Source organism: Ambystoma mexicanum, chromosome 1p, assembly GCF_040938575.1.
Source record: "Ambystoma mexicanum isolate Mex_15411 chromosome 1p, UKY_AmexF1_1, whole genome shotgun sequence".
NCBI lineage: Eukaryota > Metazoa > Chordata > Amphibia > Caudata > Ambystomatidae > Ambystoma > Ambystoma mexicanum.
The window spans coordinates 1,346,725,591-1,346,752,135 of NC_090921.1; the positions used below are offsets into that span (position 1 = coordinate 1,346,725,591).

The 26,545-nt window shown below is 44.9% G+C and overlaps 1 protein-coding gene across 1 annotated transcript in view; it reads left to right on the forward strand.

Annotated features, from left to right (window-relative positions):
* The window catches only part of LOC138454181 (C-Jun-amino-terminal kinase-interacting protein 4-like), a 993,589-nt gene that overhangs the window by 748,998 nt on the left and 218,046 nt on the right, over positions 1 to 26,545 (forward strand). Inside the window, exons 17-18 of the mRNA XM_069607022.1 lie at positions 6,154 to 6,210; positions 6,396 to 6,543. Coding sequence (XP_069463123.1) covers positions 6,154 to 6,210; positions 6,396 to 6,543 — 205 coding nt within the window. The remainder of the gene's footprint in view (positions 1 to 6,153; positions 6,211 to 6,395; positions 6,544 to 26,545) is intronic.

Sequence of the window (26,545 nt, forward strand, 5' to 3'; positions counted from 1 at the left end):
GGTCCCTAAACCTTTTTACTATTGGGAAGGGGTTTCCCAAACCTGGCTATGAGAGCAATGTTGTCTATTAATATCATTCAACTCCATCACAGCCATTCTGGGGCAGCCTAGAGATTACTCACAGAACAAACTCACTTTCACAAATACCTTACACCTTACATGTAAATTAAAATATACTCAGCCAATCAAGAATATCAGTTTTTATGTCGTACAAACTCACCAAATCTTTGGGGAGACGAGGCTTCTTGCTTCTGTATTGGTCGGGCAGAGAGGACTCTGAAACAGAAGCGGAATCAAGCGGAGACAGCGTTTTATGTCTAGCTCATTTATCTGTCTCATTTCAGACTGAATCTCCAGTTTTCTAAATTCAAGATGCATTTTCATTTTCTCTAACTCTAGAGCTAGCTCAGCTGACATGTTAGACAAAGGTGTGGGTGAGGTCACAGGATTGGAAGAAGGTGAATCAATAATCACATTAACATCCATGTCGTCATCTGCCTCACTTTCTGGAAGTTGAGGGCTAAGGGCTCAACTTTGACCATTATTTTCCTGATCAATTCTGGGAGTAGGGGTCACAGATTAGTAATCCAACAAGTTTTGGATTAACTCTGTTTTTTCCCTTTAGTACTAAGACATTTATCCTTACGCCTGTATTTCTATTTTTCAACAGTAAAAGTTATAAGTGCTTCTGCCTTATAGTTTTCCATAGTGGACATGGTTTAGTACTTTACAGTATAGTAGCCTTGAGGATGGATTCCTTCAAATACAATACAAACAGGAATCAATGTAATCCAACCTAAACAAATCCCACCATGTGTAAAACCAGTCTTAGGGGAGTTTTCTGAAAGTCCTACTTGGATGTAAGACTTTAGAAAGCGATCCTATGGATTTCTAGATCTCCAACTCTTAGTATCAGTCTGCACTACTCGGAGACCTTGGTAGAGTGGCAGAGCACTCAGGCTTATTTTAAGAGGAAGATGTGAGCTGTAGGTAAGTACACTGAACCCAATTAGTAATGCACATCAAAGAAACAAACATACTTGTATATTAAAATATAGATTTATTATATCACAGAGTCACTGTTAAATACTTAGCACAATAAACCAACACACATAGGTATACTTTTCAATACTTTCAAAAAGCCACTTCTTAGTTGGTATTTGCTGAACGTATGCAGTTGTTGAGTTTGACAGTTCTACCATACTATCAGTAATAAATCTGGGAGGAAGGATAGCTCAGGGGCAACGCATTTGTCGTGGAACCAAGGCAACACTGCGCAACACAGGATTAAGTCCCAAACCCACGCTTAAAAACCACTAGTTGGTATTAAGCGTATTATAAAAGAACAATTATAATTCTAATAACACCCACAAAGTAATATGGTAATTGCATTTTGTCAGCATACACATATAAGATAATGATTTTTGGGAAGGAAAAGCGTTGGTTAGGGTTATGCTAGCAGAACTTCAGGTACTAGAGACATTTTCCTAGCTAAAAGGCATTTCGGAGAGGCTTAAAGTCTTGAAAAGCAGCAGACGTCAAAAGTACTTGTGGATACTTTCTAGTCTCTAGGAAAGAAGATACAAGAAGACTTCACCAACGTTGGAGATTCTGTTAAAGGAGTCGCTAAAGGAACACAAGCAGCGACTTGAGTTGGAGTTAAAAGTGGGTTGCCCTGGACACCTCCTACGTGCACTCCAACACTCTGGAGTGACTTTCTGGAATAAGGTAAGCAATACCTTTTCCCCCACAGTACCTTAGGTTTGAAGAAAACGTTTGTGGTAGATGCTCCGTGATGTTGCAGCTCTGGACCCGACCTTCGGATTCCTTGGTCTGATGACAAAAGGCAGGACAATGGACGGGATCTCTCAGCAGCAGTCTCAAGGCAGGACCTCTGGCACAGCTTTCAACTTCTTTGGTGACTCTGCGGTATTGCCGCCTTTTCTGCAGCACAACCAAAGGATGCAATTCGCCCGGTCAATCTTCTTCGGTTCCTTCAGTCCCACACTATGATGAGGGGGTCTGTACGAGCTGGATTGTGTCTCTGCAGTGTCTTTGAGGGCTCAGCCAAGACTTGGACAGATTCAGCCTTTCCACGACGATGCACTCGAAATGGGCATCAGGTCTCCTGATATTGGGGTTCTGCAGCTCTTGAAACTCACAAGACCTCGTGAGATGGCTCAAATCAAATTTTGTCTTGGGACTGGTTGTTCCCACCAGTCAGATGGAAGGAGTCCTCTTCGGAGTTCCTCTGTCGCACAGAAAACAAACAGTCCAGTGGCCGACTTGGTTTTCACTCCAGGAGCATCACCTTTTATACAGTTCCAGCACTCACTCCTCTGCAATCTTCCTCGGCAGTTTACAGAAAGGGGCGTTTGGCTGTCCAATCAGGACAGCCAGACCGCAAGTGGGAGCTGGTCCTATTCAGGCACTCTGGCAGACAAAGGACAGGGGGCTGGATAACTCCTCCTCCTTCTTGCCCAGATACTCTGGAGCCTAGGCAGGGGCACCCAAGGGTTCCCGCCAATGGCAAAAGACACGCACAGGCCTCCCCGCTCCCAGAATGGTAGAAGGGCTGACAAAGAACAACCAAACTAGTAATGGCGAAAAAAGACGGGAGGCCCCAAGTTGGTACTTGGGTGCCACTGTTGTGCACTACTGGGGCTATGGACAAAGCTTGCGGTAGACAAATCACATTATAGTTGGTAAAACGCATCCACTGCCACCAACCGTAATTAGGCGATTGTCTATGTGACTAAAAAGTCTCAGGAACAGAGAGAAGGGGGATACTTGGTATCATGTTGGCACTCCACATAAGGTGGGGTGTGCCAATCTCTCAGAATATAACTTTTTAGGAGAGATACTTATCTCTCTATCCTTATGAACTGTTGTTACTCCAGGATAAAGAAAAGCATCTCAAAGGAGGACCCTACGGGTCCCGAGCAACACTGTCCATAAGGAGCTGTGCTGCAATAGTGAAATACAGATGCCTTGAAGAGTTATGGAGGGAAATAGACTCGATAGGATAGTACAATACAAATAATAGAGTTCCAAAAGACTGAGCCCATAAGGATGAATGAGTGGAAAAAGGCTCCACTCATTAAGGTGCAGAAGTCCAGCAAAAGTGTGCGCTGTCTCACTAGGAGAGGGGATGAAACATAACAATGATGCATCTCCCGAACCAGAAGGTAAGTAATTAGTTCGAGCCCTGACAAGCCACAGGAATAGCAATCCTAACTTATAAAGTCCAACCCGAATGGGGCCTTGCGCCTAAAGTTCACAAAGTTGCCAAAGAGTTTTAGGAGTTGAGAAAAAGTTAGGGAAAAGTTCCTGTCGATGTGAAGATGGGTCTAAAAGGTTGTTTAAGGAGTTTACTGGTGAGTAAAATGCTTTATTAGCTTTTGCGACAAGTGTTGGCAAAGCCAAGTAATCAAATGTTTTCAGGAAAATATAAAAGGTTGGAGACTGGGCTACCGCGAAGTGTCATCGTAACCTACCACTCGTACTCCAATTTTTCATCATACTTGGCAGGTTGTTGGAGGCAGTGCCGGATTAAACCCTGTAAAGAGCCCTTGACAGTAGAAATGTCAGCCCCCCCTCGCAAATGGTCTCCTAATAGGTTTTAAATTTTTCGTACCTCTTTATTTTAATCCGTTATTGCAGGGCACCTAAAATGAGTGGGGCCCATAGGCCAGGGCCTACTTGACCTAATGGATAATCTGGCACTGGTTGGAGTGTCATTTCAGGTAAGGTTTCCCACTGTCTGTTCCAGTCGCAGATGCCCAGGAGCTGTGGGTGAAGGCAAGGTTCCAGTCTGGTTTAGGAGTTGGTGCAACCTGTTCATGTGGACGAATACAGTAAACACAGATGCAGGTCTCTGCTAGGCACTTGACCAGATGCAGGAAAGCCGGTTTCAGCGATTGTCACCGATGCACGGTGACAGCGTCAAATGTTGCGGTCCACACCTTCTGTCTCAGGACCCGTCTATGGTGGGGAGTTTGAATTCAGCAGAAAGCCTATTTGCTGGACAAGCTGGAGACCCCCTGGAGTTCTGAGTTGAAACGCAGAACGGCAATGCGTCTACCGCTGCAGCCCAAACTGGAGTTGGTCAGCCCACTGGATGGCCCAAAGACACTTCCTAAGATTCCAATCTTTAGGACATCAAGAAGATGTCGAGACTGGTTGTTCCCACTGGTCCAGAGGGTCGAAACACCAACAAGGGTCTTTTGAGATCCGTAACCAAACAGGGCTCCCGCTGGACTGCAGTAAGAATTGCTTGCCAGCCTTCTTCAGGAATTGTCTTCGGGTCTTCCACTGGCTTTACAGCTACGCAGGATACTTGGCTCCTCTGCAGATCTGGAGAAACTGATGCAGGACCTCTCTTCTTGTCCTGAAACTCAGGTGAGCACTGAAACTTAGCCCAACCATTCGACAATCTGCCTCACGCACCCCAGCAGGGGTGCAATCAGGGTCCACTGTTGGTAGAAATCATGCATACACTCTGGACATACTGAAACCAGTGTGTATATTGGGACCAGCCAATTCCAACCCACTTACTGGCTTCTAACACACATGGTCTGCACTAGCCCACGAAAAGCACTGCTTTAATGCAGTTCATGACATAAAAAGATGATCCTTACCTGAGAAGGCAAGAAGCCAAAAGACAAAATGGCCAAAGAACAAATGAAAAACCTTGTGACAGCCATGATGGGACACTAGCCACAGTTATTAGCCAAACGTGGTAAACGCAAGAAAAAATAATGAAAAGGTAACTGCTGCCACCAGCTTGTCTTTAGGCACATTTAAAAGTAACCAAAAATACTTTTGAGTGTCGACTAGGATGCTACAAAAGTATCCGCATTCCACTGCATTGGAAGATGCATTGTGCAATATGGAAAAAGCGACCCAAACAGTTCAGTCAGACTAAGGGAAACAGTTTCCCAGTACTGACAGTCTGAAGGACTAGTTAGTTTCCCCATAACAAGTGAGCAAAAGGCCAGTGGACTGAAACTGAAGGCTTCACTTTGCTGCAGAAAATCAGGACAAAGTGCAGAAACAAAAGCAAAAAAGTTTGGGGGTCCATAAAATATGGAGGAAAAGTTGCTCCAAGAGAAGACGTTTCTAACGTGGTTCCAAGAATGTCTATAGAGGGAAAACAGCAAAAAGAACATCTTTCCTAACACTGGCCATCATTTTTGGGGTACCCCTGTCTGACTAGGATAGGTAGATGCCTCTACCCTTCCCAGGAATCCTAACTTATATATGCTAATAAAGTGTTGCCATGACTTTAGAACTTCCGCTGTATCATGGCACTTGGTACCGATGGGAGAACTGCAAGTAACAATTCAACATATCCTTAAAGTACTCTTCTGGTTTAGGGTTTGGACTTGTGAAGGTTAGTGTTTTTTGTGCCTTATAATCCTGTAAGCCTATGTAATATTGCCTAATATCTTTTTTCCCCCCACTTTAGACTATTTTTATAGCTTAAAGTGTAAACACTAAAGTGTGGTTGTGTTTCAAATTGGACAAGAAAATGTGGTTGTGAATATATTGCTTTTTTTCTTACTATTTTAGTGCCCTTACCTAATGCATAAATGTTGATTGATAAATAGAAGTCTTTTGTACATACCCGTGTAGACAATCTATTACTTATCAAGCTCTTGTGTTTGATAGTACTGTACACCAAACACCTCAGCTCCTAACTATGAGCCAAACTGCTAGTTCTCAATACCAGGGAAGTTAAACATTTGCAGGCCCACTAAAGTCAGCCTCCCAGAAGCCTACAGCAGTAATGCTTCTGAATAACCTCCTAACAAGTTCACTATGTCTACGTATTGGGTGGGATTTAAAAAGGTGTAATTGCATCGATCTCTGCACACTCTACTAAAGGTTACATTTTTGTAAAGGGGGTGGTTGGGGTGGTGACTCTTCTTTGAAGTCACATCAAGAAAATTAGTATGACAAACCACTGTCTTAAACCTAAGCACACGGAGTAGTGGTCCTTATCTGTTGTAATGCACGTTGGACACTTATCTCAAGTTATCCTCCCAATATAACCCCTAACTTTATTTGCTGTGATGAATGTAAACAAGAGTATTTCTGTAACTTACCTTCTTGTGATCTCAGTTTCCTATTTCTTCTATTGTATTGCAGCTCTGGTGTGCAACAGGGGTGTGTGATGTTAGCCCAATGAGGGGGACTAAGGAGTCTGTAAGTACAATAAGTATATTCCATACTTTTCAAATGTTATTCACACTGTCATTGAATTGGTGCTCTGTGTGTAACATCGCTTGCTCATGTACATTTGTCGGGGCAGCTGGCAGTCTGTGATGTTAAAATGCAATGTAAAGACTCCACAGCCACCACCTGTAAGCTCACTTACATATGAATTTTAGATCCAACGTGCTGCAAGTTTGGTGTGGATCTGCTCTGGAACTCACTCAGTCAGTGAGGTGATGGTGATTGATGCCAGTCGTGCCAACCATGTCCTAGCTCAGTTTGTGATTCCCAACGCCCATGTGCTCTGCATCTCCAGCGTGCCAGGTAAGTGCAGGGAAATGTAGAACCCTGCTATGTTAATCCTTACTTCTTTCATTTGCTGGTCTTTTTATTACCAGTGTGATTGCTATCCATCTCCATACAGGCGTCTTTGTGTGCCCTTATGCTATTGGTTTTTTGCACCATCCTTGCTCCCTCACTTTTTTTCTTTAACACTGTTGATTGTCATTGATGGTTCTTTGGTTTACTTTGTCCACTTACTCTCTTGTGATTCTCAATTCCTCATCTACTGCTCTGAGATTTGCGTTCTTTCAATTCTTTGTCTTTTATTTATATTCCCTTCTTCTCTTGCTCTTAGTGAATTTACTATCTCATCAGCAGATACTGCTACGTCGTCTCTCTCAGCAACTCTACAGTTTACCTTTGACTCTGCATCCTGCGATGCCTTATCCCCCTACCTGGAAACCTCCTCAGCTTAGGATAACCCTCTGTCGGCTCACTGTTGCTCTCCCTCTCGCGCTGAGTTCCACTTGAACTCATCTAACTCCCCTATTGGTCTTGAAACCTTATCTTCTCGCCTCCTGTTAGGAAACATTTTCCCTTGTCCTTTGGCTCGTTCTTATGGCAAAACTGGTTCAGTCCATAAAACTATCAGTACTGAGAGGCTGTCTCTCTTTGTGCATTTCTAGTGTTGCTACAAATGCACACTTCACCCTAGTGAAGTGCTGTTAGGATGCTTTGTATTCTATCTTTTTTTGTAATGGCTTTTTGGTTACTTTTACAATGTGCCTAGGATGAGCTGGTGGCATCAGATATTTTTCTACTACATTTTTGTAATTATGCTTGTGCACCTTTGCATTTACTACAAATGGCTACTAAGGGTGGCTAGCATGATAAGATGGCCGTGCCATGAGGATTTCCCTTGTCCTTTGGCCATATTGTTCTTTAGCCTTAATCCCGCCTTTTCAGGTCACGAAATGCCATATATAGAATGCCTATTCCCGGGAATAGCTGCTGCTTTTGCTCACAAAGGGGCTGACAGGTGCCTGAAATCTGTTGCTGGGCAGATGTTGTGGCCAGTGGCTATCCATGGTTGGATATCTACTGCTAGTTTGTATGGTGCAAATTCTTGTTGGGCTTGGCCGAGCTCCCAGCCCAAATCTTGGATAAAAGGATGGCTCCGAAACCATCTTAGGGTTGGACTCATTAAGTGTTAGGGGAGCTATTCTGTGATTATTCTAGGTGTATTTGCTGAATTGCATGCATATCAGTGCTTACCTGTGTTTCACTGGTTATAGATGTATATGCTACGTGACTGTATATATCTGTTGTATAGTAGGTGTGTGGCTACATTTGACTACACGTTTTTACTTGATTATTGTGTATTTTAAAGGTCTAATAAATCATTGTATATTTTTGCAGCAGTATTATGCCAACCTTTTATACTGCCCTTTTCTCCTCAGCCTTGTCGACTATTCCAATTTCTTAACATTCTCTCCCCACTCTTTCTTCTTCTCTCCCTGCTACTGATTTTGCCACAAGAGGGGTACATTTCAGAGAGGCCAAAATACCGAAAGAATACCAAATTGTTTTAAAAAAAAAAAAAAATATTTGGGGTGCACGTTCCCACCCTCCAAGCCTCCTGTTTTTCTATCCGTTTAACCCCACCTCAACCTCATCCCCACCCCTTTTAACCTCTTGCCCCACTACCATATATACTTTTGGTAAAATGACTGGGTACCATTTTGCAGACTTCTTCACTACGACTTTGCACTTCATTGTTCTACTCTTTCTCTTTATTCGACCCATTACCCTACTTCTCATTTCTCGCCTTTGTTTTTGTGGTTTGTAAGTGGGTTGCTAGGGGCCTGATCATCCGCCGTTTGTTCTAGTGAGAGGTGCCCATGAGTTGTGGTTTTGAGGATTCTTCAGGTGAAGAGATGCAGAATCCAACAATAGAGGCCTCCTTAAGACCCTTCACGAGATGGAGGGAGATGTGTTTCAGCGATGGCCCCCGTTTGCAGGTGACGATAGGTATCCTTACAGTCACAAGAGTTGCTCCAGGATGGGTTCTCTTGAAGGTGGGAATCTGAAATTCGGGGAGAATGTGACTTGCGGCACAAGCTGGCGACTACCAAAGTTTCCGGTTTCAACTTGGAACGGCAACATTTCTGACGAGGTAGTCCACCAGGCAGTCCAGGGACACTTCAGAAGGCTTTAAAGGGCTGGATCCTCGAAGATATTGAGACTGATTGGTTTCACTAGTCCAAAGGCTAAAGCACTACTCTGGGTCTTCTAGAGATCAGGCAAAGGAGCAGGGCTTCACCAGACTGGCCACTGGAAGGGATGGTGGACCACTTCAGGAGTCATCTTCGGATCTTCAGCGGGCTGCTCTTCTTCGAGGGATTCTTGATTCCAACATAGATCTCAAGAATACCTGCATAGGTCCTCCTTTTAGCCAAGATTCGAGCTGGAAGCAAGTCCAAGCCCACCAATGGTAAAGATCTGCACCATTCAAACAACCAGTAGTTGTCCAATGAGGGGCAACTACTGGTTTCACATCTGCCCCAGAAGCAGACATTCTGGCACCAACGATGTGGACTGGAACTAGAGATTTCCAGACTCATTCCTGGGCACCACGCATAGAAATGGCTCACTAGCCTGCAAAGCCTGCAGTGTTCCTGGACAAGTGCATGACCTTATTATGACGTACCGGATCTGAGAGGGCAGGAAGAAGGACAAACTACAATAAGGTCAAAAAACAAGTCAAAAATCTTGTGGCATGCCCATTTTAGGACACTAGCCACATTTAGTAGCCATACGTGGTAAACGCGAATGAGCACACCTAAAATCATGCAAAAACAGTCAAAATGTAACTGCTGCCACCAGCGTTTCCTTAGGCACATATAAAAGTAACCAAGAATCAATCTGTGTAATAGGGTGATGCAAATGTACCCCCATTGCACTGCATTTTAAGATTCTGTGTGCAATATAAAAACACAAAATTCAAAAGGGAAACATAGGTTTTCCAGTATTGATAGTCTTTTGTTCTGACCAATTCTTCCATAACATGCAAGCAAAAGGCACTTCCCTTCAAAAAGGTAGGTCAGGACCAAAAACCGTGCAAAAATAATGGGTATCGATAGGAAACTATGGAGGGAAAGTTGCAAAAAGAAAATCTTTTCTAACATCTATCATCCCGCCCTCCTTTCTATTCCCTCTGCCTTGCGGGGTCTATTCACAAATGGATCAGTTCTAATCTTACAGGTTGTACCTATGCTTTTCATGGTCTGGTAAATGTTGTAATCTTCCTTTTCACTATGGTGTCCCTCAAGGCTCTGTCCTTTGTCCCCTCCTCTTCTCTCTGTACAATTCAACTATTGTAATTTCTTATACTGGTCTCTCTCATCACTTCTATGCTGACAACTCTCAAATCTTGTTTTCATTTTCATCCTTTAACACGTCTCTTAACTCAACTCTTCCTGCTTGCGTAGCTGGCCTTCAGTCTTGGATGGCTGCTAATTTCCTGAATTTTAAGCACTCTGAAACAAAGTTTCTCCTATTGTTTACCCTTGCCTCTACTATTCTTCCTCCTGTATTTCCCCAAATCTCTTTTCCCCCCATACTTGCTCTTTTCCTGCTACATATTTTTATAATCTTGGAGTCATCTTTTACACTCTTTTCTTGTTTTCCCATATTTCCACTGTTATTATTACAGTATTTATTGAGTGGTGACCTTGCTTCGAGCAGCAACAGAGTGCTTTACAATCATAATAGGAAGAACAAGGTTAGGGAGCAGAGAAACAAGGGAGTGGTGATCTAACAAAAGGGGAGGTAAGGGCAGTTGTCAGCAATGGATATACAAGTAACCAGAGGAGGAAACTGTGGAGGATAAGATCACCCAGTCTTGGGTATGGTGGAGTGTGGACTGTATGAACCTAGGTGTTGGGCAGTATCAATTCTTCGAAGAGGAGGATCTTAAGCTCCTTCCTGAACTCTAGAAGGGAGAGGGCAAGTTGGATGTTGATGGAGAAGAGGTTCCAGTATCTGGAGGCGTAGACAGAGAAGGCCTGTCTTCTGCTTTTCTTTTCTTCCTTCTCCGGCGTAGTTCAAGTCCTTACTTCTGGTGAATCGCAGGCCTCCAGAGATGCTGACTTTCTCAGTGAAGTAGCTTGGAGACTTCAGGGTGGTAGCCTTGTAGATGGTGCAGCAGTATTTGAAAATGATACGTGCTTGCAGTAGGAGCCAGTGCAGTTCGTTGAGGGTCTGGCTGATGTGGTCGAATTTGAGGATTCCTTTGATGAGTTGTTCCATATAAAGCAGGACACCTCGAAGGGGAGCCAGTGTAGTCACCGTTAGGCCTTTCAAAAGGTAATTTCCATCATCTAGGTGGGAGAGGGCCAAGGCTTAGACAGCGGGTCTGAAGTTGTTTTCTGGGATGAAGGGCCTGATTTTCCACAGGAGAGAAAGTTGGTACCAAGCTGTTTGTGTCTTCCTTGCTGTAAGCTGTTTGAAGGAGAAGTGTCTGAGAAGTGTCTGTCAAAGACACAGGACTTGGCGCAGGTGGCTAGCTGGTGTGTGAAGCCCTCGAGGGGCATAGCAGAGAGCATGGTCTGGATGTTCAGTGTTACTGGACATCCACGACTGGATCAATGTAAGGTTGGCCTTGAGCCTATGGATGTCTTTGATGGAGCATTATTTAGGTAGAACTGTGCGTCGTCAACGTATTGGTGGATGTTGTGTGGTGCAAGAAGGTTCCCAAGTGGTTTCTTGTATAGTTTGACGATCATGGGGTAGAGGATGGATCCTTGCAGGACTCCACAGGGGATGGATAGAGAATCAATTTGGACAAACTGGTGTCGATTAGCAAGGTAAGATTTGAAACAGCTGAGGACAATCTCACTGATCTCAATGCGACAATGGATATTGTCGGTGAGGGGCTGGTGGTCTACTGTGTCAAATGCTGCAGAGTGGTCAAGGAGAACCAGGAGGCAAGGATGGACATCAAGGATTTTAAGAGCATTGTTGATCACCTTGATGTAGACATTGCTGTGCTGCATCTGGGTCTGAAGCCAGATTGGTAGGACTGAAGGAGGTTGTTTGCTTCAATGTATTCGGGGAGTTGCTTGGCTACTGCTTTCTCAAGGATTTTACCTTGGAAGGGAAGATGGGTGATGGGGCCATAGTTGCTGAGGTTGTCTGGTTTTAATGTTGGTTTCTTGAGAAGTGGGAGGATTTGTCCGGTATTGAGGGTCGAGAGGAAGATGTCCTGAGTTGGGGAGCTGTTGATCATTGTCAGGTAAGGAGGAGTGCTTCAGTCAGAAGTGTTGGGAGTACAGAGACAGAATGGATGTCATTTGCATACAATGTGGCCTAGATGAATGTTAGAATGGCAGTGAGGTCTTCTGAGTGTCTTGAAAGTTGTCCATGTAGTTGTGGTTTTGCAAGATGGAATGTGCAGTGTGCTGTAAGATGTAGCGTTGGTATCGATGTGTTGGTGGATCATGCTGATCTTATTGATGAAGAATGAGTTAACGGCAGTAGATTTCTTGATGTGGTTCGGTAGGGGTGGGTCAGGAAACAGGTTAATTCAGTGCTTGATGGCTTTGAAGTGGGCTCTGCTTTCATTGTTGGCCTTCGCTATGGTGTTTTGGTAGTAGTAGGGCTTGGCAGTGGTGATCAGTTGTCTGCATGTAGCAGGGAGTTCCTTTGATTTTGCAGGCATTTGTGTAGCGAAACATTTGCCCGAGGGCATCTTGATGGTGCTAACCTAGCAAGAGGTTGACGAAACACCAAATAAAAATGCAGAGTCTTCAGAGCTTTACGAAAACCAAGAAAGGTGCAGCCACCAATGCAGCAGTATTTCACCACAGGGACGAGCAGCAGAAAGGCATCTGCGGAGTGTAAGGCCCATCTAGGGACATAGGGCTGAAATTTAGCCTGTAGGTATTTTGTGCCCCATCCATAAAAGGTGCAGTGAACCAATCATGAAGACTAAAATGGATGGGCTTGATCGCAGGGAGCCAGTGGAGTTCAGTCAACATTGGAGAGATATGGCAGCAGCGAGGAGTGGCTGTGGCTAACCGTGCAACAGAGTTTTGAAGTACCTGAAGACGCTGTAGGATATAAGCAGGTTGAGCCAGAAAGAGAGAGTTGCAATAGTCAATGGAGGAGGAGACAAGAGCAGACACCAAAGGTGCGTAAAGGTGCACAGGAATGAAAGGCAGAACCCGACGTAAGTGTTTGTGTTGAAAATGACCCTGTTGAGAAACATCACTGACTTGGGGTTCCATAGACTGGGAGGAAGAGAGTTTCATTCAGACGTCTAACAGTAGTGACAGGTTTCGGAAAAGGACCAATAGAAGGGGGCCAGAATTCACTGGTCCAAAGAGAAGAGGCCATGGGAGGGCCAAGTACCAGCACCTCGGTTTTGTCCCCATTCAACTTGAGCCAGTTGTTCTGCATCCATTCTCCCACAGCCTCCAGGCACGCCCGGAACCTGGCTGCCGACTGTGGGATGGACAGGTCAAGGCGAAAAAGGCTCTCCGTGTTGTATGCAAATGAATCTTGCCACACAAGGGATACATACTCAAAAGCATGCAGGGGACAAATGAGTAACAAGATCAACACACATTGGGGAGTCCCCCAGATGAACCATTCAAGAACAAATTTGATGGCCCAGTCTTAACTCTTACTGGGTCCCACTCCGTAGGTTATTTGCATCGCCTCACAGAATGTAATACACAGTGCACCATATTTTTCATTTAGTATAAAAAGGTTATAATTTTATTTCATAGGCCATTGGTCCTACGTTTGACAACATAAAAAAACCCACATACAGACATATGTCAATGTGGAAGATGTATATATACATCTATTAGCATTTTCATGGTTTATTCATAAAAGCCAGAGGTGACACAGCAAAAAATTCTCTGATACGGAGGAGAACGGGCACGCATACTGTCTTCCTGGCCCTATCTGGCTAACTAGTCACAGATATACTCCATAAAGCAGTGTCACCTAATTCCAGTTCTAAAATTGATTAAAGGAGAGTTCCGGGACTTTGGTAGATCGTAGAAAACTTTCCTATGGACCTTACCCGACTTTTCGTCCATTAACGCACTCGAAATCAGCCGCCATTTTCTGATAATCCTATCATTTCCCCCCATCGCCCTGGCTCACCTGCTTTTGCGGCACTAAATCAAATCCCCCGCCCCTGAAACAGACTTTATCAAAACATTCATATTCCCCGCCTCTATCCGTGACGTGACTGTGCTGCGTAGGCAAACGCGCCCAGGCGTCTTCTACGCGACTCCACACAGAACCCGGAAATCAACACAGATCAGCTCACAACACAGCGCGCCACAATTCAGAATATGAAACTGTACTTTTAAATCAAACCTCAAGATTGTAAATTTGGTAAAGTACATTTATTTGACATCAAATGTTTAGAGAATATTCAGCGATTTTCATTTTTATTTGCTCACGTTCCAAAAAGTTCGTTTTGAGGCACGCGATGTTCCTTTGCTGTACACAGGGTCTTAGATCATTTCACAATACAGCGCCACAATTCGGAATATGAAACTGTGGTTTAAAAGCAAACTGCAAGATTGTACATTTGGCAAAGTACATTTATTGGACATCAAATTTTTAGAGAATATTCAGCGATTTGCATTTTTCTTTGCTCTCGATCCAAAATAGTTCGTCTTGAGGCAAGCGATGTTCGTGTGCAGTACACAGGGTGTTGGTTTACGATAAAATAAGCTCTTCGGTCTCACTGATAATCGCATGGCTGTTCCAACAACGAGGCACTAGGCCACCACAACGGTATGTATGTTGCATCTAGCCGTTAGTACCGCGTAAGGGCATACTTGTACTTGGCGATCGTCCCATAAAATGGTCAGGGTGGTAACGTTGTTCACACGGAGAAGCAACTAGCGGTTAAAAAACCCATCCGCCGGTGTCTGGTACTCGTGACACACACAATAATTAGTGATGTACCTGTTTTAAAAACAGAAAAAATGAAATTAGTCTCACCATCAGATCGTTATTAAAATTATTCATTTTATATATTAGGTCGGGAAATTATTTCATAGCTAGGACAGTGCAACTGGGTATTATACGTGATTTCCAGTAACCCACCCCCTCTCCTCCGCCTTTTTCACAGCCGCCTGAGCGCCAGTGGACCACTTCGTCACTGATATGATATAATATGGCATTTGCAACGCGCCTTTACACAAGTGTTTCAAGGGGTGGCGAGGCAGGGAGGGGGGGGAACAAGGAGAAGACAGACAACGATCCTACTAGGCCAGGTGTCATTCAGATCGCGCAAGTGCAGGGGTAGGGGGAAGGTAAAAGTGCAAGGGGAAGGGGAGGGGGGAAGTGGAGTACAAGGTAAGTATCATAAAATAATAAATACATAGGGCCAGCTGGTGGCGAGTGCAAGGTAGGTGCAGAACAAGTGCTGGGAAGGGGGGGCTGTAGGATACTGGGACAGTCCCCCAGTGCAGGTGGAGAGTGGAAGGGCCCAGGACTGAGGTCGCTGACAGTGGACCAGTTGTAGCAGGGAAGAGGGAGAGAGAAAGCAGAAGCAAAGAGGAAGGTTTTGAGGTGCTTCCGTAAAAGGAGATTGTTCTCCTCAAGATAGTGCGCGGTACAAAACAATATGCCACATTGAACGAACAAGTACAACTTAACCCGTCTTTAAAGTTACTGTATAGTAATTAAATTGCGGTATAAACTCATCTAAAGAGTTACTTACATTATATTTGCATTTTCCATTGTGTCTGTGCGTAGGGCAGCCCCGAAATACCACTCCTTCTATGCCGACGTTATTTCTTGTAATGAACGAACATTAAATGGCTATCGTTTCTGAAATTTTATTCATTATCGTTTCTTACGTTATTGCACCACACCCCCAAAAAGAAGTCTTTCGGGATGGTCCCGGCCTGTCAAGGTCAAATAACAATAGAACCTTATACTGAGTCGTGGGCCATTCCGGCACCCGAGCAAAAAATCAAAGCAGCTGACATTCACTTTGAACGAGCACACATTCCTAGTTAGCTACATTCAGTGTAAGGCCATCTCACAGGACTTGAAATTTACACTCCATCTTTGCATTTTGTATGCATGCTTTGCAGCCCCAGAGAACCATAAATACGGAGACATTCTATATTTTTTGAAAAATGATTTATATTACTGTTTGGTTTAATTTAATGCGCAAATGAACAAGGTTGGATAGACACATTGCATGTACACTGAGCAATCACTTTTATTTACACAATACATAGCTACACATATTCAATGGGCCTGCGACATGAGGAGACTCGAGAGCAAAGTCACAGGTGACACCCGGGTGGTTCGCACTACTGCACGGTGAAGGGAGGGGCAAGGGTGGAGAGACACATTGCATGTACACTGAGCAATCACTTTTATTTACACATTACATAGATACACATATTCAATGGGCCTGCAACATGAGGAGACTCGCGAGAACAGACAATCAAATTACAATCATTTAAACCGTGATGTGTATTTCTCAATGAGCTCTTCTTTAGGTGGACACGGAACAGAGGCAATGTTGGGTGGCAATGCAGTTGTCCCCTGCACAGGTTCGTTCACAACTCCATGTATGTGCCTATCTATGACATCCACAATAAGTCTCTCAATAAACTCATATTGCATATCCTCAAACACTGGTTTGATCACCCATTGTTTACTTCTTTTAGTGAAGGCCTTATTGTAGCGAAGCGTCCCTAAAGTTCCGGTTGTCCTACTTTGTTGACGGCCAACATTATGGTTATGTGCCAAGACCGCTAGAAGAGTCCGATTTATCATGCCCTCCATGCCAAAATGCAATCGTTTTGGCCTGTACTTTAGGCACATATTGTGGAACACCTCCAAATCTCCTGTGTGGCAGAATTCCGTGAGTCCCCTCAAATCTCTTGTTATAGTTTTATTAAATACAATCTTTTCAATGGCTTTGTGAGTGGGTGATGAAGGAATCAACCACTTCTTCTTCCGTGCCTCCTCTGTGGACAAATGGCCATGTTCACAATTGTGGAAATGTTGGTTTGTGTTCCAACGGTGAACGTTGGTACAGTGTAGCATTACTGACCGCCATTTTTCCAGTAGAATTTCCAACGACCCTCCACATGTTTTTGAGCTCCACCAAAGATGATTGCTGATTGACTTGGACCACTGTGAAATACCTTGCATATCTTTTTTTTTTACCTGCAGCCGACATTTTTTTATTGATTGTTTTTGCAAGATGCCAAACGTCAAATTGGTGATTTATATTTTTGTACTCTTCTCTCATTGTCTTGGCAATTGAAACGTGTCTGTCCGTGGCTATCAGGTCGATCACCATTCCCCGCGATTGTAGTTCTTGCAATGATGCTACGAAGCCAACTTTCTCCATGGCCACTGAGGATGTACTTTGTGACACCTGCACGACCACCGAACTCACAATTTTCTTACTTTCCATGTCCTGAAAGTGGTAGGTGCAGTACTTGGCTGAAAATCCTGGGCTGTCGCACTGTCCATCACCGGCTAGCCTGAACCGTTTGCCCGCGAATGTACTTTCAATAGACATTTTTTCCATTCTCCAAGCTTCGCTAATGGCTGGAAATAGACAATCGGTTTGGTATTTGTAGAACTGAGTTTTCGCAATGAAATGGATTCCCACGAACTGAAAGAAAGACTCTAACTTTTTGAAACTTGAACCACTAAAAAGTGCAGCCGCTGCACAAAGTAGATTGCCTGCTGGCAGTTGCCCCAGCATGGGTTGTGCAGACCATGAGAAAGGATGATATTTTGTACAGGTGGCATGTATTTTAAGGTTAGTGCCTCGAATTGCACGAGTCACATTAATCAATGGCTCCCCACATACTTCCCCACCGACCGAATGCCCACATTTCATCCGAATAATAATATCAATCAAACAACTATCGAATACAATGAATTTGGCCTCTTTCCTTATACTGTCACTCTGCATCCCAGCTGGTTCGGCCTGTAACGTTGAGGACATGTCACTCACATGAAAGGTAGAATCTCTGATATCGTCTTCCGCTATGTTCAGTGATATTGATGGTGTTTCATTGTCGTCCACTTCATTCTCTTCCATTGCATCTTCTGTTCCTTCTCCGGCGATGGGTGAATAAAACAATTTCTTCAACTTTCTCGCGGTCTTAGTTTTTGCGGGTGTGGATTCTGTGAATTGATCTCCGACTGCATCCGAACTAACAGGAGGACATTCACTATCAATGGCTTGTGGTGGTATAGCTCCGTTGTCAATCACTTCATATTCTTCCCATTGGCACAATGCATCTCCAGTCTCAAGTCCCTGCCAAAAGGTTTGACAAGCAACATCTCTCGTTCGCTTCACTGTCTGTGTAGATCTAGTTCGTACACCCACTCGCAACTAGAGGACAGATTTGAAAAGGGATGTTCAGTTTAAACACAACTTACAGTATAGAACTATTAACAGTGAAAAACAACATAATATAGTGACCAGGACACTAACCTTCTTTTGCTTTCTTTCCTTTGAAACTTTCTTGCCTCGAACTTCAACATCCGGACGCTGTTGCTCCGACTCGTGTGTGCATGTCTCCACTTCCTCTTGCGCTGCAACGACTATATTTTCATGATAAGCACATCCATCACGCACTGACGCTCCATCGACTCCCTGAAACATAGAACTTTCATTAGTATGTATAATAATATTAAAAACACAAAAATGTACTTGGGGACCATTACCCACGTACATCTCAATAGCAAAACACGAATGAACGCTTTGTGTAGAACATTCAAACGACAATTATTCACGCATTGTTGATCCAGTTAGATGGAACTGTCAAGATCCATACCTCGGGCTCCTGATAGACTTCCATTGATGATATTATTGAAGATGATGCTTCAGTAACTCCCTGAAACACAGTAATTACATTAGTATGGTTTTCTATTTTGTTAAAAAGAACATAAACTTTGTGCAGGCGTCAATGGCTCATCTAAATAGACCTGCACAAACGATCAGTTGTCTAAAATAAATAATGGATATGTAAATATGATTCGATTTGCTCGATCGTTGGAAGTGTCACCACCCAGAGATCTGCATCAACTACTAGGGGTGATGTTCTTGTAGAAGAAGCTCCGTCATCTCCCTGAAACATAGTACTTGCGTTAATAAAGAAGGAAGTATAGCGGATGTAATCACGTCATATGATTTCGCTTGATCGAACTGTCAGTATCCATACCTCGAAATGCATAAGAACATCAAGGGACGATGTAACTGCGGTGCACACTTCTGCAAGCTGTTGCGCCGACCCGTAACTGCATGCTCCCCCTTCTTCTTGGACTAATGCTCCATCGACTCCCTGAAACATAGGACTTTCATTAGTAATGAACACAATATTGAAAAAAGAAGACACATAGGAGGGCGACGACAGAAGGACATATCAATGGCTAAAAACGAAAGAAACATTGTGTGTAACAATCACGCTACAAGAATGCAAGATCTGATGATCTCCATCGATGGAACTGTCCGGAAACGTACCTCGAGCATCTGAGTGACATCAACGGTTGTCGTCAATACGCTGGACTCCTCAGCATCTCCCTGAAAGACAGTACTTGCATTATTTTGGATAACAATAATTATAACTGAAAACAAAGACTAGAGGACGAGTACAAGGGTGTACCATTAGGTAAAATAATTACACAATAAATTAAAACTATTGATTTACATGCCTAAAACAAGTCAGTGGCAGAATAGCCAAGTAAGATTACCCGATAGGCGCTTGAAGTGGCTGATGACTGCAATAACGACACGGATGGAGAATCTTCCGCCTTTATATTGAGTGGATACATAAATGGGGAAATTATTGTTAGCTAATGCTACACACTACCGCAAGGCCGAGAGATAAATACATAAACTTGACTCACCAGTGGAGGGATGTGGACGAATAGAGTGGGAATAGCGGTTGAGAGCAATTTACGCCTCGCTCGCGGTGTGTTCTTCTTTATTAGCAATGATGTGGAGTACATGTCTGAGCTAAAGTGCCTGCTGCAGATGCGGTATCGATCACCCCTCTTGTCCGCAAAGACTTCTAGGACTCTACTTTCAAGCTCAGACGGTGGATATCCGCAATATCGGACCCATTCTCTTATCTGATCTATTGTCTTAGGGAAAACATGCATTATAGTACCTTCAGATTTATTATGGGTCTTCGAAGGGCAACCGCCAATGGAACAGGCAGGCATTGTGGAAAGTTCTGAAAAGTAAAGATCAACAATTCTCTATGAATACCAATGTAAACTCAGAACATGTGACTAGTTCCTTGCATGTACTGTCTTGAACGAAAAGAAATTGGACGCAAAATGATTATGGTACATGGCCTTACCTTGACGAACAAACAGATGCAGGGATCAGAGTAGTTTCTTGTCGTAGAACAGGGAGCAGTTCACAGATTGCAAACTGAGGAGTTTCCTCGAAGTGTTCACGGAAGTTCACAGAGACGAAGAGCAGATAACCAGCACCTTCACGGGTTGACTAGCAAAGCGCAAAGAAGTGCTCATTAGAAATATGAAGTGGGTTATAAAGAATTCGAAACAGGGGTGTGTTTGTGAATGAATGACGTGTATATGTCGTGGCATTATGCGGTTTGCAGGGGGCCGTCCAGCGTGAGGGGGGATGCTTGGCAGGAGACACGGGGTCTGGAGGTAGACATGGGAACAACAACCCATGCTCTATAGACCACTTTGAAGTGTACATGGTCTTTGGCACCTCTTGGCCTTTATCGCTCCCTGACAGCTCCACTTGCCAGCACAAGTACCCCGGTGAGAACTGCCTTTGATAGGGCGGGGGTCGTGCAGACAAGACACAGGAAGACTCGTGAATGAAGACACACTTATGTGGATTGCAGGGGGCCGTCCAGCGTGAGGGGGGATGCTTGGCAGGAGACACGGGGTCTGGAGGTAGACATGGGAACAACAACCCATGCTCTATAGACCACTTTGAAGTGTACATGGTCTTTGGCACCTCTTGGCCTTTATCGCTCCCTGACAGCTCCACTTGCCAGCACAAGTACCCCGGTGAGAACTGCCTTTGATAGGGCGGGGGTGGATTGTGTGCATTAGAGCGCTGGTCGTGCAGACAAGACTCGTTTGCCGCAGGGCCTCACCAAGGAGAGGCCATCTCACTGCACGTAAGAGGCAGGGTGAAGGATCTAGTACATGGAAGGCAGGGGGGTGAGTTTATAAATACCTCAGCCTCCCAGGAGAATATATGGGTGCAGTTCACCCTGGAGACCCTGGATGTCTAGGCAGTTAGTCAGCAGCAGGCTGGCCTGTGGTGGCAAGGCGGCATGGCCCAGAGGGGGTCATCTCTGTACCCGGTGACCAAAAGGATGATTTATTATGATCAACCATATTGATTATTTACCTATAACCATGTTTTGTATCAATAAAATCCAACGGCCTTCCTTTTATTGCCAACGCTTGAACAAAGTGGTGTGGTAAGTATTTTTGGGGGAGGAGGCAAGGCCGGGAGGCTTGATGCCAACCCGCAAAATAACATATGTATGTCTGCTGCATATGGGTTCAACGGTTATGTGGATTGAAGGTGGGCGGCCAGCGTGAGGGAGGATGCTGGCCGGAGACATGTGGTGTGACAAGACAAGGCACTGGAAGACTATTCAATGGAGACACACTAGATTCATTTAAAAAATCAAAACAACCATTGTTAAAATATATGTTGGGTTTTATTTTAGATTTTAATTTCAATAGAACATAAATAATAAACATTACACATTGTAAAGTTCCGGTTGCAGCACATCCAGGGAAAATCCGCGGTATTGTCCACTGTCGCTGGGGAAATGTTGTCTAATGGCAAGTACCGCACAGGCAGGTATTACTCTCTGAACGCGGTGTCCGAGCCTCCCGTGAAGCCACCAAGTGAAGCAACGATAGGCCACCAGCCTGTACCACCTGTGAAAATGAAAGATGCAAACTGTATTAAAATGACAAAACTTTCTTATCACTGTCGATTCAGGTAAAAAAATGTCATTCTGCTTTGAAAAAAATTCTATCTAGAAAATGCACAATATGGAACCAATTTACATGCATTCGAATGATATGTAGATGTAATTTTATATGTGGGAGACGACCATGAAATAGTAGTGGCATCACTGACATCACAACCAGAGTATACTTACTCGTTACTCGGATTACGCGGACGAACAGTGCCGCAAAGTTCGTGCATAAGCACCATCATCATCCTCAACACGGTCCGTGAGAGGCAGGCTTCCCTGAACTCTGGCAGCTTGGTGATGCATTGCGGACTTGGCTCGCCTTCCGAAATGTAGGCCAAGCACCCGGAATTTTCACGGCAGCAGCAGTTCTCCTCCTCAGTTGGCATTAGCTCGCACCGATTGCACGTGCACCAGGTGGAGACGCCGTCCATGCGACATGGTCCAGGCTCTTCATCCGTTGACTGGTCCTCCCAACTGCCGTCCGAATCCCCATCGTTTTCGCGTGCTTGCCTTTCCAGTAGTTCTTCCTCGGTGTACTCGGGCTCGTACATATACGGCATTATTGTAGCCATTGTGTGGTAAAGAAAGTAAAATAATTTACAGAGATGGTACAGGTGTTCACAAGGCCTAGAAGCGGCGAATGTAGCTGAACAGAGCACAGAAACGAGTCACAGAATACTCAAAGTAACACAGCGAGAGTAATGGAATCGAAAATCTGTTGCTGTGTGTTGTGAAACGGTGTGTTTATACTTATTGAGGAAAGAGGCGTCCTGCCATTTCCATGGCGACACTTCATTAGCTGAGGCGCAGCGATTGTTGACACGAAACGTGCTTTGGCGTTGGGAAATGGGCGGTACGCGTCTGCTGATGTCAGGCTCAGGGGCGGGGGATTTGATTTAGTGCCGCAAAAGCAGGTGAGCCAGGGCGATGGGGGGAAATGATAGGATTATCAGAAAATGGCGGCTGATTTCGAGTGCGTTAATGGACGAAAAGTCGGGTAAGGTCCATAGGAAAGTTTTCTACGATCTACCGAGTTATGCTTAAAAACACATGGCCGAACCGTAGGGACAATAAAAAAAAAGTCCCGGAACTCTCCTTTAAACATGGCGAAGTGAATTACGCCTGACCGGAAAAAACACACATCCCAGGTCTGGCTTTATGGAGTATATCTGTAACTAGTTAGCCAGATAGGGCCAGGAAGACAGTATGTGTGCCCGTTCTCCTCCGTATCAGAGAATTATTTGCTGTCACCTCTGGCTTTTATGAATAAACCATGAAAATGCTAGTAGATGTGTATATATACATCTTCCACATTGATATATGTCTGTATGTGGTTTGTTTTATGTTGTCAAATGTAGGACCAATGGCCTATGAAATAAAATTATAACCTTTTTATACTAAATGAAAAATACGGTGCACTGTGTATTACATTCTGTGAGGCGATGCAAATAACCTACGGAGTGGGACCCAGTAAGAGTTCAGTCTGGGCCATCACATTTGTTCTTTTATGCAAATGAATAGCACAGAAAGCCGTGGGAGAAGATCAATTTGGTCATTGGTTGAATGTAGATGTTAAAAAAGACAGGGGAGATAGCAGACCCTTGGGGGGACAATGCGAGAGAGGTCAACCGCCACAGAGAGAAAAGGGGGAAGTGAGAGGGTTTCACAGCGGTCCGTGAGAAAAGAGGTGAACCAACCCAGAACGGAGACCGGCTCCAACTAGGCGACCCAGCAGGATTCAATGATCGATGGTGTCAAAGGCGGCCGATAGATAAAGCAGCAAAAGATCCTTAATGCCCCCTTTGTCATGGGTCCATGCTAGGTCATTCATAACGGAGACCAGGACACTCTTGGTTCCACGCCCTGGCCGAAAACCTGATTGCGAAGGATGAAAGGAGGAGGATTCTTCGAGAAAGGAAGTGAGCAAAAGACAGACTAAAGATACCAAAAGCTTCATAAAGAAGGGGAGTAGAGAAATGGGCCGGAAATTTGCTGGGTTTGGAGGATCTAGTGAGGATATTTTCAGAAATTGAATGACTGTAGTATGTTTGAGAGAGGCTGGAACCGCCCCAGTAAACAGGGAGGTGTTCACCACCGTAGTTTGAAGATGAATAAGATGGGGGGGGGCAATGGTTTTAATAATGTTAAGTGGAATCGCATTCCATGGGGCGAGGAAGACTTAAATCAACAGGTTTAAAATCGACAGGTAGCAGCCGCAATATCGGTGGAGGAAAAGGAAGGACAGACAGACCGGGATGCCGTAGAAGGCAGCCCTAAAGAGAGCGGGGGCAGGGCAGATAATGAGGCAGCCCTGAACTGATATTAAGCCTAATAGTTTTTTATCATCTAAAAAAGAAGAACGAGTCGCAGAGATCCTGCGAAGGAGGAACCGGATCGGGAATAATAGAAGAGAGGCCACGTACGACCGTAAATAGTTCTTTAGGCTGGTTGAGAGAAGTCTCAATCAGTGAAACAAAGAACAACTACTCGGCATTAGAAATGGCACAAGGATATTGCTGCGTGGCCTGACCTGAGTCAACGAAAGTTTTGCTGATGGGGCATGAGAAAGTCTCCCCTGGCGCTCGAGTGGTCTAAGCTTCAGGTGCATAGCCCGAAGCGCCTCTGAGAACCATGGTTGCATAGGCCGTGCCTGCGGCCTCAACCTCTTAAGGAGGATGGGGAGGAGGGAGGCAAGGCGAGCGGCTCATGCCAAAAAGTGTTGGATAGCAAACCAAAATCCACATGGGAGGCATCATAATGGCCGGCAAAGATTTGCGTGGAAATAGCATCCGGCTGAACAGAACGCCAACCCCAACGGTAAATGGTGTGGGTGCGGGGCGCCAGTTTTGGGTGCTCTGAGGTCCCACATAAAAGGGGCAGTGAAGTTGTTGGTCCAAGTCACAGGAAAGGCAGGATACACCGAAGCCCCAGCGTCCGAGGAAGAAATGAGGTCAAGTGTATTTCCTAGCCTATGCGTGGGGCCAGACACTTGTTGTATGAAAGCGATTTCCCTCATATAGGACAGGAAGTTCTGGATCTTAGAATCACCCACATCATTCGCTTTAAGGTGGAAGTCCCCTAGGATAAGAAGACTGGCTTGCCTAAGCTGGATATTAACCACAAAGTCTAAGAAGGCAGCACTAAAAAGGGTGTCGTTACCAGGAGGGCAGTAGGCAATCAGCAAATGGAAGCTAAAATTGGAGCCAAGAGAGAGGCGCACTAGCATGACTTCCATTTTGATCTGATGACTAATAGTCAATAGAGTGCCTGTGAGGAGAGAGCTAAAGACAACCACAATGTCTCCAATCCGGTTGTGCGGTCAATATTAAGTATCTGTAGTTATGTGATAACTGTTGGACCAGTGTGGGGCCATAGGTTTCCCCCAACCATATTTTCCGAAATGCTGGCCAAATCAGGCGTAGTGTCTCAAAGGTCATGTCAGTGGGCAGTGTGGGCTACGAGAGAACGGGAATTAAAAAGCAGGCCTTTAAGTGCAGCTGTGGAAGAGGGCCCTACAGCCTTTCGGCAGCTCCGTGGTGGGCGGTGCAAACGAATGTTACTGGCAGCAAGAATGCAATGCAGGACCTACTGTCATTGTGTTTGACCAGGAAACCGTGCCGCCCGTGCCTGCCCTGTCACGGACAGGCACAGACGGGCTTGACTTTGGCGCGACTTTGGCACGTAAGCACACCCTGCTACGCTTTCTATGGAGTTCTGAGCTAAATGGACCCTTGAGCAGGGCGAGGTCGAATGCGCTGCAGGATTTTCGCCAAGTTTTATTTTGTTTTCTCATGGTTCGTTTGTTGAAGTTGAGTTGTTGAGTGTACCAGGGTGCAGAAGGTTTAGGATTGAGGAAACGTTGTTTCACTGGGGCATGGCAGTTGATGTTGTTTGGGAGTGTGGAGTTGAGTTCTTGGAGGAGCGAGTCACAGTCCTGGTTCATCAGAGGTAAATAAGCCTATGTGAAATGGGGTTTTGCAAGGTCTTCTGTGAGTGCCTCCACTTGGAAGTTCTTGAAGGATCTGTTTGTAGAGTTTGATGGGTTTGCTTGACTTGTGTCAAAGGGGATTCCGAGAAGGTCTGACCAGTCGAGCCGGATTGGAGAGATGTGATGTAGGGTGGGCAAGCTGGTGATGATGTCAAGGATATTACCTTTCCTGTGAGTTGGGTCTTTAGTGTGCTGCGTGAGGTTCAGAGTATTGTGTAGGAAGTGGAGATCTTCTTTCATTGACTTGGTTGCTGGGAAGTTGAAGTCGCTGAGGAAGACGTTGACGTGTGTGAGAGACATGGTGGTGACAAAATCTGCAAAGTCTTTGATGAAGGTGTTGGGTTTGGGTAATCTGTAGATGAGGTGAAAAGTAACTGGGTCTGTTGTGGAGATTGGGAAATGGCAGAAAAGGTTTTCGAAAGAGCCAATGGTGTCGACGTCCAGTTCGGTGCATGGCCATGATGCCTTGTGAATGATGACAAGGCGTTCGCCGATCTTGTTTGTATAGTGTTGTAGAATTCTGTAGCCATTGGGGGGGATGGAGATCTAGGATGTGGGTGGAGGTGGATATCATCCAGGTCTCAGTAACGACAATGGCATCCAAGTCATGTGTGGTGATGAGATCGACAATGTCTGCTGCATGGTTGGTTGCTGAACGGACATTGGCGAGCATCAGTTTTCTGGGGTCTATGGTGACGCAAGGGAGATTGCTGCAATGCAGTGTCCATGATGTTGATGGTGAGTGGCATGGTTGTCGTTGAGTGGTGATGGTAGGGATGGGCTGTTGGGAGAGAGAGGTGAAATACATAGTTGAGGCAGCTTGCTTGATGTTAGAGGAGCAGGGGTTTGGAGTCCTTCTGGTTTGAACAGGTCCAAACATGAATTGCCCTTTTCTTCCTCTGCCCTTCACTTCAGACGCCCAGACAAGATTAGACGCATTGATCTTAGAGTTAATAAAGGAAAGGAAGGAGCAGGGTAAGGCAGAGGGGTGGGGTTTAGGTCACTCGACCAGCAGCCCCCTCATCGCTGTGGC